This window comes from Drosophila eugracilis, unplaced genomic scaffold (assembly GCF_018153835.1).
Source record: "Drosophila eugracilis isolate 14026-0451.02 unplaced genomic scaffold, ASM1815383v1 contig_974, whole genome shotgun sequence".
NCBI classification, from domain to species: domain Eukaryota; kingdom Metazoa; phylum Arthropoda; class Insecta; order Diptera; family Drosophilidae; genus Drosophila; species Drosophila eugracilis.
Genome location: NW_024573893.1, coordinates 631,219 through 651,299, shown reverse-complemented (window position 1 = coordinate 651,299; position 20,081 = coordinate 631,219). Strand labels below are relative to the sequence as shown.

Here is a 20,081-nt window from a genome sequence, read left to right as displayed (position 1 = left end):
TAAAAATCTGGAGCAATGTAGCAATCTTTTCAGTATCTACCATCTTGAAAAAAGAATGCTGAAGTGTTAAATGTTCCAACACTCCTAACCATTGTTCTTCTGGACAGGGTTTCAACTGTCCTCATAAGGATCGTAAATTTGATTTGGACTTAATGGTATTTTCAAGCTTAAGCTCCAAATAGATATACCTATTGGTATATATACATATTAAAAGCCAAAATCTAAAGGCATTAAAGAATTGAAGAAAACGTTGTTTCGTTATATTTTTAAATTTTAAATTTAAATTTCTTACAAAAACAATAGACCCTCCATTTACTTTTGTTTCTAATTACTTTTAATAATTGTTAAGTTTCCAGTGATATAAATTTAAAATATATCTCTTAATTAATAATCTAGACCATTCCTAATTGCCCGCCATAAATGTTATCGATAGTTTTAGGCCAGTCTTAGTCCATCACTAAACACCCTGCCAATAAAAACCAAACAAACCGTGCAATGGACGATGTGGGGGATCTATGGATAAACCAGCAGCAACTGATGGCCGAGATCTCCACCCTGCTGCAGACCACCGCGGAATCCAGTGATGAAAATGCTCTGCAGCTGAATCAGGAGCTTCAGCGCCGCCTTTTGCAGGTCAGGTCTAAGATTCTGACAATATTGCAAATAGTTAGAGCCCGCTTCGACCGGAATGAGGACATCCTTGTTCGGCGCCTGCGACCACGTACTCAATTTAGCCCAGATTCCTTCAATCTGAGCGGGGCGATTCTGCGCAAGGGTACGTTCCGCTTTAAGGGCAATCTCTTCTTCCGGGACATAGACGGCCGGAGTTGTCCCAACAACGAGGACTACGAGACGCGTTGTCATACTGAGATGTTTCCCACAGACTTCGACATGCACTCCCGCCATGTTTGGACATTGCTGGATAAGAAAAACGTGATAATGGGAATTAAGCAACAGGTAAGCGGCTCATTCAATATTTGAAATTCTGAACTGGGTATCCAGCCGAATTAACGATTAATGCTGAAGCTTGATCATCACACCAACGGGTAATTATACATGTTTCCATGTATCAACTTATTTTAAATTAAACTTTTATATAAAGTAATGTTTTCCTAAAGTTTTAAGATTTATTTTAAATCGGATTCACATTATATGTTTTTTTCTTGCTGGCCACATATCTGTTTAAAATATTCCAAGTCTGTAATTTCAATAGAATAGGCTTTGTTTTGGTTTAGATGTACTAGATCCTGTAAGATCATTGGGTGGCGGGCAGTATTTATTAAACGATAGCCTTGAAATCTAAAGTAGAGAAGAGATGAGAACGTGTTGAAAAATTAAACTGAATAAGAATCTACCTATTCGGTAAAAGTGAATTCAGCTCATCGCGTTGGACCTGGCGTCCAAGCCAGGGACAAACGACTAGTAGTTCAAAATTAAATCCACAATAGTAGTTGAAAAAAGATTTCATAATCGAACGAGCCTCTCCTTCGTTCAATGGGATTGGTGTCATATCGAAATGAGACAAACCCAAATTTTTATAATTGGTTATCCAAGCTAAATTTAGGACATATAAGTGTATTAGACGATCGTTTTTCATCAAGTCGTGTAGTGACTTACGGAAAATGTTTGGTGAAAGACCAAATTGCAAATCGAAGATGCTTGGTAGTTTATGATGAACTTGAAGAAAATATATTACCATTAATATATGTATATGGGCCCGAAATTTGCGAATCTGATATCTGTGGGACAAGCCTCGAAGATATATTACCATGTATCGAGCTATAGAAGACAAAGATTGTTAACTACTTACATATGTATGTGTTTGAGATGAAATACCTACCTATGGGCTGCAAACTAAAAATATACTTTACCAGCTGGTTCTGATCATAAGTCATCTTCGTCGAAAAACTTATGTCACAACGGATATTCAAAGCTTTGTGCCGAACAATTACTAAAGGAAGTCTGCCACTGGTTTTGCGAATAAAAGCCCACTTCGAAGAATTCCTTTTGATAGCCTCGACAACTTTCACCTGATTTTGAAAATCATCCTTGGACGGCTTCTCGCTGTATAAACCACTACCTTGTAAAATAAAAATAAAAAACACTCGTTGAGAGCTACATACATACATACATATGAAGCTAGTATCTACATACCAATGCTCAAGTACAAATCCAAATCTGAATGTTCAACACCGACACCCATAACTCGGGACCCAAATGCATAAATCTGGACTCTGGGAAAAATGGAATGTAAAGCCATCTCCAGATCGATTATTATACCATTGTCTTTGTTACTGATGTTTTCTGCTTTGTCGGCTTTGAGCACATCCGCCTTAAGGATATTCCAAAAATCAGACACATCTTTGTTACAGAAGAAACAAAAAAGGTTAAAAACTATTAAAAACAAGCGAGTCTGGATAATCTTACCGGTATCCATTTGTAGATGCCTCTTAATATGTAGTAGCACAAGAATATTTCTGGAAAGTACAATTCTAAGCTAACGCAAAGTGTGACCAAAAAACAATAAATCAAATTGTCTTAAATTATTTTACACGGAAGGTTGCCTTATTTTTGATAAGGGCTAACCCCTAATCATATTTTCGTTTTTATTTGTGAATCTTTGTTGCATAAAGTATATGTTTTCTTGATCAGGGTCAATAGCCAAGTTTATTTAGCTATGATCGTCTATCCTGTAAAAGAATGTTTGAAATATGCTAGAATGCAGATTCCGCAAAAAGCTTGTATAGCGCAAGTTTAGCTAGTTCAGCAACCTGGCACGCTCACAAACGGTGAGAAACTATGGCGTCTTCAATATCAATTTTGATGGTTTGGATTGAGTATAAATATATTTTCTTATATACTTTCTTTGTCAATACCTATTGATTTATAAAATGGGAACATCATTTTAAAAGTTATTAATAAGGTTTTTAGGGCTTCCAGTAAACCCATCTTTTACGGGCTTAACAAAGGATGGCACCAGTAAATTCAATAAATTTCCCGTAAAAATATTCGAATGTTTATTTTTAAAATGGTTAATATAGTAAGGGGTATTCATTAACCTGTAGTATTTAGTACTTATGTATATAAACTTTTTTATTTAAATCGGTAGTTACTTGACTACAACGCCCAGAAGATGGACATAATACCCAGTGCCAGTTTAAAGCGGAAGCCAACCGAGCGACATCTTAACTCGCTAGCCTCTCTACTGACTACGGTGGATAGCGGCTTCAGGATTGATTGGAACCAGATCAGCACCCTGGATTTGGAATTTCGGCACTCTCCTTATAGTTGTGAAGCCATGTGGCAAGTCTATCTGAGTCCCGATATAAATCGTGACGATTGGTCGCCCGACGAGGATGAGGCTCTGCTAGCGGCGGCCTCTGCCAACCGAATGCAGAACTGGGAACTAATAGCATCGTCCCTAGACCGGCGCTCCGACTACCAGTGCTTCGTCCGCTTTAATACCGCTCTTCGTCATCTTGTGGAGCCAAGAACGAGCTATCGCTGGAGCGACGAGGACAACGAGAGGCTCCGTGATCTGGCTGAGAAAAATACAGCAAATGGCGTAATTAATTGGAAAAAGGTAGTGGAATATTTCCCGGGCAAGTCCAAGTCAACACTGATTGGCCGTTACTACTACGTGCTTCATCCCAGCATTAGCCATGGTGGGTATTTTATAAATACTTACAAAAAATTCAAATAGGCAAATCCTACTTTCCTGTAATTACTTTCATTCTTATTGTGCAGATCCTTTTACTACTAAAGAGGACATGATGTTGTTTGCCGCCGTAGAGGAGTACAATGGCAAGTTTCACTGTTTCCCGAGAACGCTCTTTCCAAACCGATCGTTGGCACAGCTACGGACGCGTTACCACAATGTGCTCTCACAACGCAACAAGACTGACTCTTGGTCGGTTCAGGACGACAACCGACTTATGAGCTTTGTAACCCAGTACGGGCCTTCTCAGTGGCTGAATTGCGCTGCGTTTTTGGGTAATCACTCGCGTACCAGCTGTCGAACGCGCTATTTGGTAATCAAGAAATTTATGGAACAGAATCTGAATGCAAAAGTAGAAGATTTGCCCCGACGCCGGCTGAGGAAAATGTCGGTTGTCAATTCGGACAATTGGGCGCAGCATTTGCAAGAATGGCAGGAAGACCCCGAGTCATTGATGACAGCTCAAAGGACAAAAAGATCACAAGTGCGAGAACCCAGAGCGAAAAAGGCTAGGACTGAGCGAAAAGAAGACAATTCTACTCTGCTTTCAAAAGTCGACATTGAGTTCATAGAATTCTTTAAGTACAGCTATAAATTGCCGTTGACAATTCCGACAATATTCCCAATTCCAAAAGACGTTTACAACCTCGCGCACGTGGTCAGGGCTCTCGCATATAAGCCACCAATCCGTCCCTCGCTCTTACAAACAATCTCAATGCCGAATAAACTGATTAAAAGCTATAATATCATGATGAGAAACCTGCCGGATGAGAATTGTGATTTAAAGAGCCCACTGCTGCCGCCAAATTGGTCTACGATGATGGGGTTCCGGGCCATGTGCATTCTATCCGGAGATTCCCGTAAAAATGATTCGAAAGCCAAGGATTTTGTCTATGATGAATCTGCACCGCCCATTCAACTTTTCCGTCAGCGGTTGCGAGCGCTCTTCTACCGCACGACACTTCTCAGCCGGCTAGAGTCGCAGCTCTTTTTAGATTTACCCGCAGCCTTAGTGTCTATGCCACGACCCTCACCAGATTATGCCAAAATGGGTACCAATATAAGCTTGCTCGATCACGAACCGGAACCAAAGAACAATTTAAAATCTGAGCCCCTCAGAGAGGACGAAATTATAAATACAGTCAAGCTAGAGGTGGAGATGGAGTATATAGTTCCTTAGAAATAGATAAGCAATGTTAAGTGTTAAGCTTTATAAGTTTTTATTTTTAATTTATATCGCGTTGTATAATAATTCATTACAATAGCTAACAAATAATTTATAAACTTGTAGGTACTTTCATTGTGTTTCACATACAGCAAAATCAAATGCTTGACCGCAGGCGTACCCTAGCGATGTACATTAGAGTGGCTCGAGTTTCTGAATGTAATATTAAAAAATTATTGCTTCGGACACTAAAGGTTACATTGTACATTTAATCTTTTACACTGAATAAATGTCTTTGTCTTTTAAAATGTTTAAAGTCGTTGAGTGATTTTCTGAAAGCTGCTCAAAATAAATATTCATTTCTTGCGTGTTAAGAACCGTTTTAAAAGAAAACCTTTATACCAGATGTCAAATTAGCCCAGAATTGTCGAAACATTAAATCCAGATTCACAATTAATGTCTAAAGAACCGATCCATCCTATTGTACATGCGGTAACGAATCATTGCAAAGCATTTTTCGATAGCACTAGCGGGTTGTGGACTACTTTGTTTGATTTCCCGGTGGAACCACTCATTGGAAGTTACTGAAGTCCGTCTTCAGCTTAATTGTAGGCTTCTGTGGCTTGGCCAGCAGGTTCCGTCGCGCCTCGGTTGCTTTTTGGGCAATGTTTATGGACTGCTGTTGGCTTCGAATAGCCGCTTCTAGTTTCTGTCGCAGCTCCGGTTTTTGGCCCATTAGGGCCTTGAACTCCTGCGGATATTTGGGACCGATTTTCAGTAGCCACTGTAGCGCCTGGTCGTGCAACTGCCTTTGGTACTTGGGCAGCGTACGCAGTCGACTTGTCTCAGCTAGGAATCCAATGAGCACGGGCACCAACAGAGTTAGCATTTGTATGTCTGTGAAAAGGAGGCGAGGTAATTATTAACATTTAATGCTTATTGCAGAAGACACTGAACACCCATTCACAGATATGGACACAGTGCTGTATCCAGTTACATTTTACTTTATACGTGCAACATTAAAAGCGTGATTTTTTCGTTAGGCATCTAAAACTAATCGTTCAGCTATTCTATGGATTTGTGCATTGAAAAACATTGAGTGTGCATAAACGGGGCATTTCAAAACTGCAAGACAGTAAACACATCTGAGAATAAAATTTATAATTACTGGATACTTTAATTATTTAAGATGAGGTTGGTAGTTAATGTTTATAGAAAATATACAATATAAACTTTTAAATTTTAAGTTAAACTGTCTTATATTTCTGAAACGCTTTGTCGACATGGAACGTGAATTTTTGATCAAGCTCTTCTATTTACCTTGTAGCAAGTTCATGTTTCCTAACGGTTTATTTTGTTTTTTGTTTAAATAAGTGTTTTATAAATGATTTGTGAGTTGATTAGAAGAGAAGACAGAGAAAAGAGCAAATATATAATAACGTATTTCCTTTTCTTGTCTCAAAAGTGTGCAGTTCTTAATAAATGTTACTCAATCAATAATTTGGCTGCGTTCGAAGAGACATTTGAGGAAAATAGATTCAGATGGCAGAACAGCCTAATGCAGAGAATGCAGAGCTATGTAAATGTTAGGTTTTGAAAAGGAGTGTCAACTAGAAAGGCAGGAATAGGGGTATCGCTATAAACTATATTCTAAAAAGGGGTACTCCTGCACAAAAATTGTGATGAGAAATAAGAATAATATTTTGACCTATTTTAGGATGAATGGTATATAAAAACCTTTTGGGCAAACCTTTTTTTTCTGAAACTAAATTTTATAAAATTATATCCTTTGCAACCATATAAAAGTTAAACAACCGATTCAAAGAAAATAACTAAGTAGGAATAACTGAATAAACCAATTGTTTTTTGCTATAGTTAGTATATGAACTCCCAAATTCATCCCGGAAGACACCCACAGGAGTACCCCGAAATTTAAAGATCAAACAAAAAGATTTTTAATTTAACCTTGAATACATGAATACTTACGATGTTGTGGCTCCGACAGGTCAATCAGTTGCTCCACGGTAACAATGCTTTCGAGTGTGACCTGCAGCTCCAGCTCGCTAGTGGGCACCTTGCTGGACTCCGCATACAATGACTCGATCATCCGAGGCGCAAGAGCGTGGATGTAGGGAGTAGCTGTTTTCAGCTCCGCTTGCGCGAAGATCGATCTCGTGGTCTCGATGCAGCGCAGCTTCACGGAAAGGTGTTCCGACTGCAGGCACTGCCGAAAGTGATTGATGCAGGGATATTGCAGCGAGGGCGTGGCCACAACAGAAGCTGGGGTGTGAAGGATGAAAACAGTAATAGCTAACAGCATAGTAACCTCGTCGACTTTTCTCTCCTCGTTATCTCCAGCTGTTTTTGTGAGATCCACAATAGTGGCCAGAGCACTCTGAAGCAACTGCTGCCATTCATCAGATGTTTCCTCTACTTTGGCCCACTTGTGGACGCAAACGGATCGCAAGCACTGCAGGGCAGATTTTACAGCACTTGTATTTGCCAATATGGTACTATCTATGGCCGATTTGTTGGCAATTTCCTTAACGATACTGGTAGTCATATACAGGACGGTGGGCAGGATTGCTAGGGCACCTTTAGGAGTACACAGATCCAACAATTGTTCAACACATTGCAGTCCACTGGCCACCAGCAGGCCGTTATCATCACCCAGAACCGAAAAGAAGGAGGAGCCGGTGGCCATTTTCGCATAAGCAAAGTCCAGTTGCAAGCCAGAGCCACCTGCTCCCTGTCTTGTGGGATTCATTGTAGGTATTTGGCGGACAAACAGGCATAGGCAAACCTCTAGGACGGCGTATACATGAGAGCTTCCTGGTTGCATGGAGTCATCTTCTCCTAGCCGCTCTCCACCTTTTCCGTCTTCAGAATTTGCATTATCATCCCTTTTCCTTTCCAAATCTTCCCTCGCAGCGCGAATAGTTTGCTTTAAAATTTCCACGCACAGCAGTTGCACCAGCAACTCGTCTCTCGTCAAGATCTGACGGTGTAGAACGTGACAGAGTTCAATAGTTAGGGCTCGATCCTTGACCAATTGCCTCCTTGCCCAATCCGAATCGAAGATGCTATGCAGCGACCGTAGACAACTCACAATATTCCTTGGTCTTTCAGAACTTCTCATGCTGCAGAGGGCTTCCATGCATATGCCAAAGATCATGTGGAAACGATCCGCTGACAGAGAACCGTGCGTGATCTGGTTATTGTTAGATTCCGCTGTCGTTTCACTTGTATCTTGATGGCGGGCAAACCCCTCATCTCTCAACCAAAGGGCAGAGGCGTAGAGGATTGGTGGCCAACTGGTCATGTAGTGCGGTTTTGATGAATTAATTGTATCCGTAGTGTAGAAAGCGCCTCCGTCGTGAGGGAGTTGGGACTGGAATTCCGCCGGGAGTAGGAGCAATGCGTGATCCTTCATGGCACTAAGCCAGTGAGTAGATAGATTGTGTAGCTCTGGTTGTACTAATCCAAGAAGACTGTCTCCACGACTGTCAGGGACATCCTCATCCGTTTCCAGATTATTCAGGGATGGTACGCCAGATTGTTGAGACTGGAGATTCAGGAGGGAAGCTGGAGCCTTTCCATTTCCTAACATTGCCACAATGTAGACTTCAGCCCAGGCCTTTAAAATGCTTAACTTCTCCAAAGTGGCCATTGATTCGTTATACAACTGAGTGCTATTGGTTTTTGTAGAAAGCTTACTAAGTGAACTCACAAGCAACTGGTGAACTCTTCTTAGATCTCCAATATCGCGAGCCACCCCAGAGCCAATCCAAGCTGAGCATACTTCACAAGCGGCAGCCGTAACATGGGAAGGAGTATCTTGCGCAAATGCCGGACGCAAAGCGGCTCCCACCTGGGCCTGGAACTGTTCCAATAGGAGATGACCAGGAAATTCCGGTTCTGGAACGTTAGCAAATCTATCAATAATTTCCTGCAGAGTGCGCAAACCTTCCAATCTCAGTTGGTCAGAATCGGATGTGGCTGCCATGAAGGACATTCGAATTAGTTCTGCCAAATGGAGAATAAGATAATCTCCGCGGGAGCGAATAAGTTGCTGTTCCTTGGCCTGCAGGAGATCGAAGTGCACAGAGCTAGCAGCCTCGCAGCTAGCAATGATCCGGCGGACACACTGAGCGGCGAAAACACGAGTAGGCCACCTTGGTTGCACTGCCGGATGGGTGGAAGTGTTCTCCTCTGCTCGGTATTCTGTTACATCATCAGCATACTCCTCCTCCTCGTCTTCTTCCTCATCTTCACCGCCAGCATCCTTTCCCTTGCCTTGTTCTCCGCCAGCAGGATCATCGTTTAGTCCCCCTTCCACAGCTACAGTTAAAACATTTTTGCAGAGACTTAACCAGGAACTCAGATTGTCTGCAGCTAGCATTTGCAACATTGAAGTAAGTGTGTCGTGAATGTTCTTAAGCATCTCTGCATCCGTTTCGGTGTCCAGTAGAGAGAAGAGCAACCCTGGAAGGCCATACTCGGTGATTATCAAATCTGGAAGTTGTTCAGCGTTAATAGTTAAAGCCAGGTCACACACTTCCTTAGCTTCCCGATGAGCTAACTGCCGGAGACAGGAAACGGCGGCCTTGCGAAGTATGAAATAGTTACAGGCCAACATTCCAACCAACGTGGGCACCAGCTCCTCCAATTGCAGGGATTTACTGGCAAACAGATGTAACTGCTGCAGGCAACCAATAGCCTCTGCTTGCACTAGAGGATCAGCGTGGGCTTGAAGAAGAGCCGCTGAGGAGAGGAAGGATCCTCTCATGCTGGCTACTGCTCCACCACCGCCTTGTAACTCTGGTCCAACGGTGGTGATCAAAGCATTTACTACTCGCCCTACACACTGATGTACATCTACATGGGCATGAGGTACGGTAAGGAGGAGTTTTAGGCAAAGTGTCAAAGTGGCCTCCACATAGCCACGGAACATGGGTCCTCCAGAATCGGCAATCTGCGCCAAGGCATAAAGCGACCATGCTTGCACCACAGGAGATGCACTATCTTGACCCAAGGCCAGCAAGATGGATACACTGGTGCTAAGATGCTGCGACGAACCCATGCCACCCACATAGCGATGCAGACAGCCCAGGGCGTGCGAATGACCAGTTCTTGTGACGACATCTCTTGCAGATTTTAATTTATCGAAGCTATTTTGGGCCAATTCCGCGGTGAAATGAGAATCTCCCACCACTTGGGCTAATCTTCCCAAAGCCTCTCCAGCCGCACATCGTATAGTAGAATTGGCACTTGTCAATGAAGCAACTACTAATGCTGTGGCGCTCTTTCTTACATCCTCCTGACCCAAACTACTCTTGCTATCTGTCAGATTCTTTAGAGCACATAGCAGAGCCGTAAATATGTTCATTTGGACGGCTTCTTGGCGACTGCTCTTGGCCTGGCGGATACACTCAGCAAAGTGCTCCAGCATTTGTAACCTATGCTTGTTGGCCACCTTGGGGAAAATGGTTCCGTACAGAGTCACTGCCATATCGATAACTGCCACGCCGAGGGGCAATGGTCCTGGACACTGCTGAGCCTTGCTTATCAGCTGGATGTTGTTTGCTCCACAACTGATTCCACCGGAAGATGTTGCTGATGGACCTACAGTGCTGGATCCACTGCCCTGGGCAGACCAACTGGGACGGTACAGACAGCACGGATCATGCTCTAATGCGCCAGATCCAGCGGCACTATTTGGTTGCAACTAAAAAGTAGATTTAGAGTTGCGAGTTACTCAAAAAATATTATGAAAATTCGCTAAAAATAAAGTAATAATAAAAACAAAAACAAAATGAGGTAGGAAAGAGCTGAGAGAATCCAAATCGTCATGCAAATTTAAAAAAAAAACACATTTTTAATTAAAATTTAAATTATGAAAATATAAATATTTCTAGATTTTCAATAAGAATATACGTGAAAAGTAATGAATATCATGTGGCTTTTTTAAAGCATATTTACGGATTTTAAAAGCACCGTAATAATTTTATATTAACTAAGCAAAAACGATCTTTGAAGAACTAAAACTGCCAGCAATTATTTCACACCACTTACATGCTCGCCATCGACTTTGCGATTGGGTTCCATCTTTGGAAATGCACAATTATACAGAGAAAGGGTAGAGAAAACAGTGAAAAGGGTTTCAAGGAAAGACAGTTGTTTTAGAGGTCACACACACTCATAGAAAAGTAGATAAAACCAATATATTCAGAATGTAACCCACCTGATCCTCGATGGTGCGATGGTTAGTTTCCTGCAGCCAAGTGCCCAAGATTATAGAATCGTCGCCATGACAGAGTGTCCTCAGCAGTGAGTTAGTTGTATTGGCTGCGTTATCCGAAAGGGTGAACTCCGAAACGAGCATGCGAAGAAGATGCGTATAGGAGGCTTCCAGGGCATTTGCCGGCAGAAGAGTAAGTGTTTCGAAAAGACGCAACCGCACCATGGCGGCCGGAGCCTTTAGCTGGGTACCATAGCTCTTCAAGACAGAGGCCAAGCTGGAAAGAAGTCAGAAACGGATTAATAAACTTAAAAATTGGACACTGTACTGCTCTGTTGGCGTTACAGGAGGAATAGGTAATATCACTTACTTGACCAGCATAGCCAGTGCGCTCTCAATTGGCGTGAGCAGCCGTCTGGTAATGTCTTCGTTTAGTAGATCCGGGCAATTAAGCAGGAAGCTGTGCATTACGGACAGAGCTCCAGCTCTGCCCTCCAGCGTAACTTGCCAGGTGAAGGCATCGCCACGGGCCTTTTCCGATTCCAGCTCTTTGTTGGATCGTGGGAACGAATTACGCCACAGTAGCAGCATCCGCGGAAGCAAACCCTTGACTACTGGAGATCCTAATGTCATAATGGCTCCTATCAATAGCCAACCGGCCTGGGTGCGATGCAGCGACATGCGGCTATTTTGGGAAGCCGATCTCAGAAGTTCCTCCGCACAGTTAAACACGACTTTGCCCTTTGTATGGGGTATGCCCAAAGGTGAGTATCGAATGCTTCCCAAAATGGCCGCTAAAGCGCAGCTATATCCGGCAATAGCTTCAGGTGAGGATCGCATCTGCTCGATGGACTCCACAAAGCGATCAATCAATGGCGTGATTTGCCCAGGAACAGCCACACATGCACAACGCAAGCACCAAGCGGCAGCCAAGCGAGCAGCAGCACAGGGATGCACCAAAACTGCACAGGTAGCATCGATGGCTTGCAGGGACTGATCTCCCAACAAGTTCTGGGCCGTGGTTCCTAATCCAATGAGCAGGGAACTCAATTCCTGAAGTGCACACACTAACAAATGCTGACTGAACAATGTCTCCTGATTGGAATCCTTTGCGTTCTCGGGGTTAAAGTCAATGGAATTCATCTGTTTGGCCACCAAGTGGATCAGCTCTTTACAAGCGGCGCTCTGCGCCTTTTCGCCTAGCATCTTGCCAATTGTTGAGCGGAGAATGAAGTTGATGCACTTTCTCGAGTACACTGCATCCACGTGTGAACAGGCCGCCTTGGGATTGGCCACCAAATCCAGGACATGTGCCAGAAAAACGCTCAACTGTCGCTCCAACCAAACGCTGCCCATGAATTGCACAAAGACCACATATGCATGGGTTACACCCACACGAACTTCTCGGTTGACTCCTGAGCTGCCTTTAATAATCTCTCCGGTACCCTTTAAAAAAGATGCTCCTCCGCGCAGGAATCCCGACATAAGGATTCCCAGTGCTTCGTCCAAGGAAACCAAACGTTGCGTTGCTCCCTTGGCCGCATGTAAAGCCAGCGCTTGACCTTGTTTCTTTTTACCCGTTGCGGCCTCGGCCAGTTGCTGGGTGTATGCCAAAAGTGTTCCGAGCAGCTGAGCCACTGCACATCTCACTTCGTAATTGCTTCCGTCGAAGGCACGGAAGCATAGTGTTCCCAGGCTTTCTAGCTCCGTCTGGTAAAGAAACGGTGCACTGTAGATCATCTTAAGGATGCAGCGAGCGGCAGCCACTCGAACAGCCATCACACGGTCCAGCAGGCAATGCTTGGCCGCCTTGTATATGTCCTTGTGTACGTTAGCAATGGCAGTGCCCATACCAGCGCTCACCTTTTCCAGCGTGTGCATGATTTCAATTCGCGCCTGCGACTCTGCATTGCGAAGGGTGCGAATAAGGATCTGTACCGTGTCCTCATAGGTGCGGCCCATCATCCGACCCAGTTTTTCGTACATTGAGCCCAAGACGCAGATTGCGGCGCTAAGCGAATAAAGAGACGTATTAGATTTGTTAATAATATATATACAATATACTAACAGCTTTGTGGGCAGGTAGCTGGGAGAGTCATCCTTGTTCTTTAGGATGTCATTGCAGGCGTTGACAGTATCAAAGAGCATGAAAGTGTCTCCGACGGAGAAGAGCGTGGCCAGGGCACTGGCAACCAGTTTGCGAATGGGCGGTCCTGGAGCACCCTGGATGCGTTCCGACAGCTGTTGAACCAGCTTCTTCTGGTTGGCCTTGATATCCGGCTTAGACGCCAGGGGCAGGGCCTTCTCCAAATAGCGCAACCATTCCAGCTCGAATACTGGCCTCTTGTGTTCAGGCAACTGCTTGAGAGCCTCCTCATTAAGGGTCAAAGTGTGGGCGAGCTCCATTTCGGATGATGCCTCCTCCTCAGTTTCCGAACGTCCCCGCGCGGATGAGGCAGCAAATGGGTCGCTGTTTATGAACGATCTGCGAAGCGAGCGAGAAAAATAACAAAATAAATTGCGGAATGTTTCATCAATTAAACACAACATATGGTTGATGAGTGTGTACGGGAGAGACTTTGACCTTGCCATTTGATTCTCCTAATGCTAACAGCTGCATTATCGATTAAATTTCAGTATTTGGTTTCAAATTTTTTAATAACGTCGTATTAGATCATTAAAAGAAAAGCAAGATGTAAGTAAAGTAGGATGAGGTTTGACTATAAGATATATATTTTCCAACATTTTGATATTGATGGTATCCATTAGTAAAATACGTTAAATTTAAAGAAAGAATATTGTATTATTTTTAAATGGAGCGTTACTAAATTACCCATTTCATATATTTACATTCTTTCTCAATAAGTTTTTAAATAAAAATTCTCATTAATATTGAGAGTAATAAAGCACGATGTTAAACAAATATGTTGTGTTACTTAATTACAATTTGTATAGAAATCACAGTTATGAACTCCTTGTTTTTTTAAGATGAAAATACATTTATAAAGTTTAATAAAACGAAAATACACCGATATTGAGAAGATCTTCTGAATGAAAGCAAATATATCTCAGACCCCAGAAGCTTTCAACTAATAAGTAGAACAATCACTTTATGGAATGTTTATAACGCAGACGCCGAGAAGGGGAAGTCGTGGTATTGTGGGGAAAAACATGCATCACTCGAGCTATATATACGGCGATGATGACGGTGATGATTATAACAAAGTCAAGCCAAAAACGTATTCAAATGTATCGATACGTTGGCACGCTTCGGACGGAAACTGCAGCCTTGCAGTAGAAAATCCAAACCACCCACCCACACCCGCTCTATTTTCTTGTTTTACACACACCCACTCACATTCAGCTTTGATAAGTGCGGGAAAGAGCTGTCGCCTTGGGCTCGATAGCAGCGCTCATTGACACAGATGGCGGCAAAGTCAAGAGGAGCCAAATTATTAATACGAAACAAAGAGATTTTTTCTTGGGAAAATCGAAGGGGCCTGAGGCGCAGCATCCCTTGTCCTCATCATTTGTGTGCAATGTGCGAAATTATGTCCGCCGGCTATGGGATAATGGTGTAGCCGGGCCAAAGACAATGGAAAGGATGTGTGGGAAGGTGGGCAAGAATTTTAATGGTTTTCGGGCGTTGGTGCACAATGGTGCTTGTGAAGGACGCTAGCATTAATTGTTCTACTGGGATGAACGAAACATCCATTGCTTTCCATTTAGTTTTAGTTTGATGATATTAACGTTGAAATTGTTATTGATAAAATAAATAAGTAATTGTTTTGTATGAGTAATTCCATTAATGAATATCCTAAATATGATATTAAAGGGTATTCGAATGCTTGAAGTCCTCAGATTTGTGAGAAATGATTTCATACTTTTTGTGGAAACGTTTTTTCAAGAGCATGTGCAATTTCCTATGACTAATTGTCGTGCTTTTTATGGGTATTCCGGGTTTGGGGGTTCTCGATACCATAGGGTTTCGGTTCGTTGCAACTCCTTTCGTCTGCTTCTTTGTTGTCTTTTGGCTTTGTTTGCGGTTTTTGCCTCGAGTGGCGTGTGTGGCATGTTGCACAAAGGTACATTTTTCATACTACATACACTATCAGCAGAAACAATAGAACCTTTATAGCAAAATTAAATTTTTGTTTAAAGATATTTCCTTTGTCCCAAACTTTGTAGTAAAATAAAAAGCCAAATAGTTTGATTACTGAATAGTAAATCAAAAAAATGGGCAGAAATTCTAATCAAAATATAACTTATATATTTATTTAAAGACATGTAATTTCTTTTTGCAAATCAATATTAAATAGAAATCCTTCTAAAAGAAATTTGTATATTTCATCACATTATGAGATGGCAGCTTTGTGTTGCTATTAATTTGAACGCAGCTGTATGTACTCGAACATACAAGGCGAAATAATCCTCTGGCGTGAGGACACCGAACCATTGACGTCTGCAGGCTCGAGTTACATAAGACGCTTTGGGGCTGCTGGACCGCCCCTTTCCGCCCACTTATGCAGTCCACAAAAGAAAACAAGTAAAACCTGTAAGGTGCAACAAACTAGAAACAAGAAACCAAGAACCAGCCACAATTTATATCCCGGCTAGACGTGTCCCGTGGAATACGAAGCATCAGAGTGACCCGTTCGCCGGTGGGTGGTGTTTTCTTTCTGTGGTGGTTGTAGGTTGATTTTTCCCTTTCGCACCTCACCCCTATTTTATGCACAACATCCATTGTTTTTGTTATTTTCTGCATTTACCTGCGCGCCTCGGAGATAACTTTGCGCAGAAATTGCGGTGTGCGTGCAAAGTTTAAATTTTCCATTGTTGTGATTTGTTGTGTCTTCACATTTCCAGAAAACTTTCTTTGCCTTTTCTTTCTGCAGCAGCCTGCAACTTTCACACAAATCGATAACCGTTCCAACAACACAAATTTCTTGTAAAGTTTTTAGCTGCCCCAAATGGATATTTTTTCTTTAGCTTTCAATTTCAATTGGGCAATTAATTTTTCAATAGCTTGTCACTCGATGTAGCGTAAATTGCGAAAAAATTAAACCGAATTAGATGAGATTACAGGCGGAACTCTGAAGAAGAAGCAGAGCGAAACACCGCTTACACTTGCTACGCGCACCGAGTACAAAAACAAAATGAAATCAAAGAGCGCTGGCAAAAAGCAACCCACCGATTGGCAGAGAGCGCTTTTCATATACCCTTGCAAAGAGTTATATAAAATGTTAGCGCGGCGGTGGAAAAGATTTTTTAGACAAGTAAGTCTGTTAGTTAAGTTAAGTTGTTAGGATAAGTAAATTTTTGTTCATCATTAATATTACATAAAATAATAAAATAATATGATAAAGAAATTCTTGGTAAACATATGTTGCTTTATAGCCGATATAAAACAATAGAAAATAATTAAAAGAACTAATTTTTCACTGTAAGGAGTTCTTAATAATAACATAGTTGTAGTCATACTTTAAAATTCCATGCTTATATTTGTATGCCTAATTATGAATCACGAATAACTTTAATTCTATTTAATAGTAGTGTATGAGAAGTGTGGAGTAAATTTATAAGTGAGAGCGCATAAAAACAAAATATAATCAAAGAGCGCTGGCGAGAATACAAGAAAAGCAACCCACGGAGTGGCATAGAGCGTAAGCGACAGCGAGAGAGTAGAACAGGGGGAGGCTTGAAAAGAGAATATATATAAGTGGGTGGCAAGTACTAACCAAAAGAGAGCGCCTTGCGTGAGAGAGTAGTGATGACGTTGAAAGGTAGCATCGCAGCTGATGCAGCCAAATAAAAAAAATAAACTGTGGCAAAAGCAGCAACAATTTGCAGCCGGGTGACCTGTTATAGATAACACATTAACACCGATGCACACACACCCGCCTCGCCGTGAACTATGTCAATGTGTCAGATAAGTCACTAGGCTTGTTTTGGAGCTAAGGGGCGGGAACGCCCAAGGGGAGTGTCCTGTGTACAATGCCCTGTTTCCTTTGTCCAATGAGGCCATTTTCCGTGACACTTCCGGACGCAAAACGATTTCCAAGCAGTTGATTTGAAGCACAAAAAGCTGCTATTAATCGCTATGAATTTAAAGTTGAATTACACGAGTTTTTATAAGGAAAATTCATAATGGATCATTATTATACGACTGAATCATTATCATAAACATAATATATTGGATAAATACTTAAGTTGAACTAACTCTATCTATGCCAAGGCTTTAACATGAATTATAAACTACATATAATCAAAGTTTTACTTTTTATTAGCAGTAATTATGTGCATTTTTTCTCATGACAGTATCAATTTTTTTTTTAAATACCCTTTACGATATTATAACACAAGTTCTAAATCAGAAATACGTCTTTATCATCGATCCCTCAAGATGTTTTCAAATAACTAACTCAGATTTTATTTAATAATAGTAAACACAAAATAGGTTAACTGGTCCCTCGACTTTATTGCGACTTATCTAGGAGCTTAAGGTAGAAACTGCATGCTGGGTATAAAAGCCAATGCCTTGGATGTTGGGCTTTTGGGATTCCCCAGATCCTTGACGATTCCCTTGACTCGGGAGACCACGTCACTTCGCTGGATATCATGCCGGTCAAGCATCCTTTGGAAGAGAGTATGCAATTGTCTGGCGGACGATACTTGGGACAACTCATGCAGCTGCTCCAGCAGATCCTCAGAGTATCCTTCATACTTGCTTAGATTGGCCGCTTTGGCATCACGCTTAAGGAGATCGTACACCAGTAGGAAATCCACATAGGGCTTTGTTGGTGGAACCCTCTTTTTGCCTGCTATCGAAGCACTACTCCATCGATCCATAGCGGACTCGAAATCAAAGGCAGCCCTTCCGTAATTATCATCATAGAGACGCAAAAAGTTATCCAGCGATTCGACATCATTGGTAAAATTTTCTTGTTCAGTTTGAATATCGCGAATTAAAGACAATGGTAGCTTATCAAAGTCCACATCATCTTTGATTTCATTAAAGAGACCGTAGCCTTCAAGCGTCTTTTCTGTTTGGGAAGATGGTGCGAAAACCGCGGGGCGATGCAACACAGTAGGGGGCGATGTGGGTCTTTCTGTAGTTGTAGTTTTCTCTGGCGCTTCCCACCAACTTGGCGCTTGCCACCAGATTGACCCCAGAGCTCCTGTTCCACCTGGCCTTCTTGTCGTAGTGCTTCTCATCCTTGTGGGCAATGGTGTCGATGGTCTCGCACTCACTGTCGTTGATTCCACTCCATCATCTGCACTGAATGGTGGTTCCACAGTCGTACTGGACAGCGGTTCATACTGTAGCAGATCTATATAGTACGCCAGAGCCTGCATGGAGGCGGGCAGATAGCTGGTCAGTAGGTTAGCCGGCGCCACTGGAGCCACTAGGTGACCCACTAGAAGCACCGCCAGCAGTGGACATAGCGTTATCCCACTGCACATTTGCTAGCTTTTCTTACTTTCTTCCGGCGGGAACGGCTTGCTCTGGGGGAATGGAACACTCAACTGAAGCAACTCTTCCCAGCAGCCAGCGAGCATCTGTAGTTGGCTCTGTATTTGTCTTTGTTCCCATATCTGTATCTGGTTTCCAAAATGGATGGCAGCGGGTTCGGTTGTAGTTTATACTCTATCAGAGAGTATTGCAATTTGCAAAATATTTTAAAGTTAAACGAAAAGTCAGAGAGCTCACAATGAAATATTTGTAATTTCTCATTTAGATAATGACCAAGAATTAATAAATTAAGTCTTAAGAATATGGAAAATTTTTATAATTAGCAATTAAACAAATTATCTTATAACACTAGTGCATTAACCAAAACATTAAAAAAGTTGTTGTTTAAGAGTCATTGTAAATTTACAAAAATAGTTTGTTGAATGTGAATAGATGATTCAGTTATTAAAATTACTTATTTAAAAGAGTATTTAAGTCTTTCTTATTGAGATTCCACATTTCATCTGCTTTTTTGTGGGGGTTTTGGCAAACTTGTTGGGTAGAGAGGCCAGCGACCGCGATCGAGACTTGTTGCGTAAATTTTGTAACCATCGGCCATCGAAGGTGGGAATGTTGTTCTTGGAAAGAGTGAAAGATGTTCCGTTGCCAAAAAGAAGAACCAGTTTGCTCATAAATATGCAAAGAGTAAACAAGCACAGGGAGAAGGCAGGCGGGTCGCAGATAAACCTGAATTTGGGTGCTTTATTTATTTGGGAAATGTTCAAGAGAATTTTACATCAAAAGAAATGCAAGTTCTTATGCAGTTTGAAATGCACGGCCCTGCGAAACATTTTGGAAGCCACTGATGACCGTTATTGATCGAAAAGGAAGAGCGAGAGAGCAAGCCAAAAGCATCCCGGCTAACAGCTGGTGAGACATATAGAGAGAGAGAGTAGAAGAGAGAGCATAGTCTACCTGTGTGATAAGCGTTAACCTGTTGTTGTTATGCTTCCTGAATAGATGAGTTTTCGCTTTTTTGGAGCAAATTGGAGCAAGGTAAACGGGTTTTCTTCGCAAATTGTGCCACTAGTTTTCTAGCACATACTTATGTACATAACGGTTTTAAACACGCACATCGCAAATTTTTGCATTTCCGCCTGGACAACAACAAACAGCGGTGTCTAATTAGCACTTAACACCATCATGTGTATTTGTTGACGCGTCAAACCATTGCACACACATACAGGTAACAATTTTCACAGTCACACTCCCACACCCAAAAATGACCCATGCAAATGTTTGCTTTCTTATCAATACACGGTGGTTTTCAGGCTCAACTCACCGTTTCACTTGATGCACTAACAAGATTACACTTTAAATCACACTCTTCACATGGTTATTGCTTTTAGTTTAAATGAAAAATTGCATTTTTCACGAATTTTCACTGCGCTGTGATATGTGTTGGTGTAGGCTAGCTCGATAACTTGAACGATTGCGATAGACA

The 20,081-nt window shown here is 42.0% G+C and overlaps 4 protein-coding genes across 12 annotated transcripts; 1 reads left to right on the top strand and 3 right to left on the bottom strand.

Annotated features, from left to right (window-relative positions):
- Positions 1 to 464: 464 nt before the first annotated feature.
- LOC108115138 (snRNA-activating protein complex subunit 4) lies at positions 465 to 5,191 on the top strand. The gene is made up of 3 exons (XM_017226432.1): positions 465 to 957; positions 3,110 to 3,665; positions 3,748 to 5,191. Exons 1-3 carry the CDS (start codon positions 496 to 498, stop codon positions 4,896 to 4,898), a joined length of 2,169 nt encoding a protein of 722 aa, XP_017081921.1. The 5' UTR covers positions 465 to 495; the 3' UTR covers positions 4,899 to 5,191.
- Positions 1,108 to 2,501, bottom strand: LOC108115139 (terminal uridylyltransferase Tailor-like). Of its 4 annotated transcripts, none has more exons than XM_017226434.2 (7): positions 2,428 to 2,501; positions 2,281 to 2,361; positions 2,155 to 2,234; positions 1,841 to 2,080; positions 1,618 to 1,779; positions 1,356 to 1,554; positions 1,108 to 1,299 (listed from the first exon to the last, which is right to left on the bottom strand). In XM_017226434.2, the coding sequence occupies exons 3-7, from the start codon at positions 2,201 to 2,203 to the stop codon at positions 1,149 to 1,151; spliced, it is 801 nt and encodes a 266-aa protein (XP_017081923.2). In that variant the 5' UTR covers positions 2,204 to 2,234; positions 2,281 to 2,361; positions 2,428 to 2,501; the 3' UTR covers positions 1,108 to 1,148. The 4 variants fall into 4 exon arrangements, with proteins under 4 accessions (XP_017081923.2, XP_017081924.2, XP_017081922.2 ...); XM_017226435.2 differs by having other exon boundaries at positions 2,296 to 2,361; XM_017226433.2 differs by having other exon boundaries at positions 2,155 to 2,361; positions 2,428 to 2,495.
- Positions 4,922 to 20,078, bottom strand: LOC108115135 (HEAT repeat-containing protein 5B). Of its 6 annotated transcripts, none has more exons than XM_017226430.2 (8): positions 19,920 to 20,078; positions 13,193 to 13,609; positions 11,495 to 13,135; positions 11,128 to 11,401; positions 10,959 to 10,991; positions 6,870 to 10,611; positions 6,204 to 6,224; positions 4,922 to 5,780 (listed from the first exon to the last, which is right to left on the bottom strand). In XM_017226430.2, exons 2-8 carry the CDS (start codon positions 13,528 to 13,530, stop codon positions 5,455 to 5,457), a joined length of 6,375 nt encoding a protein of 2,124 aa, XP_017081919.1. In that variant the 5' UTR covers positions 13,531 to 13,609; positions 19,920 to 20,078; the 3' UTR covers positions 4,922 to 5,454. The 6 variants fall into 6 exon arrangements, with proteins under 6 accessions (XP_017081919.1, XP_017081918.1, XP_017081914.1 ...); XM_017226429.2 differs by lacking the exon at positions 19,920 to 20,078 and adding an exon at positions 19,553 to 19,910; XM_017226425.2 differs by lacking the exon at positions 19,920 to 20,078 and adding an exon at positions 15,894 to 16,255.
- Positions 17,362 to 18,623, bottom strand: LOC108115141. The gene has a single exon (XM_017226437.2). It carries the CDS (start codon positions 18,586 to 18,588, stop codon positions 17,623 to 17,625), a length of 966 nt encoding a protein of 321 aa, XP_017081926.1. The 5' UTR covers positions 18,589 to 18,623; the 3' UTR covers positions 17,362 to 17,622.
- Positions 20,079 to 20,081: the final 3 nt, after the last annotated feature.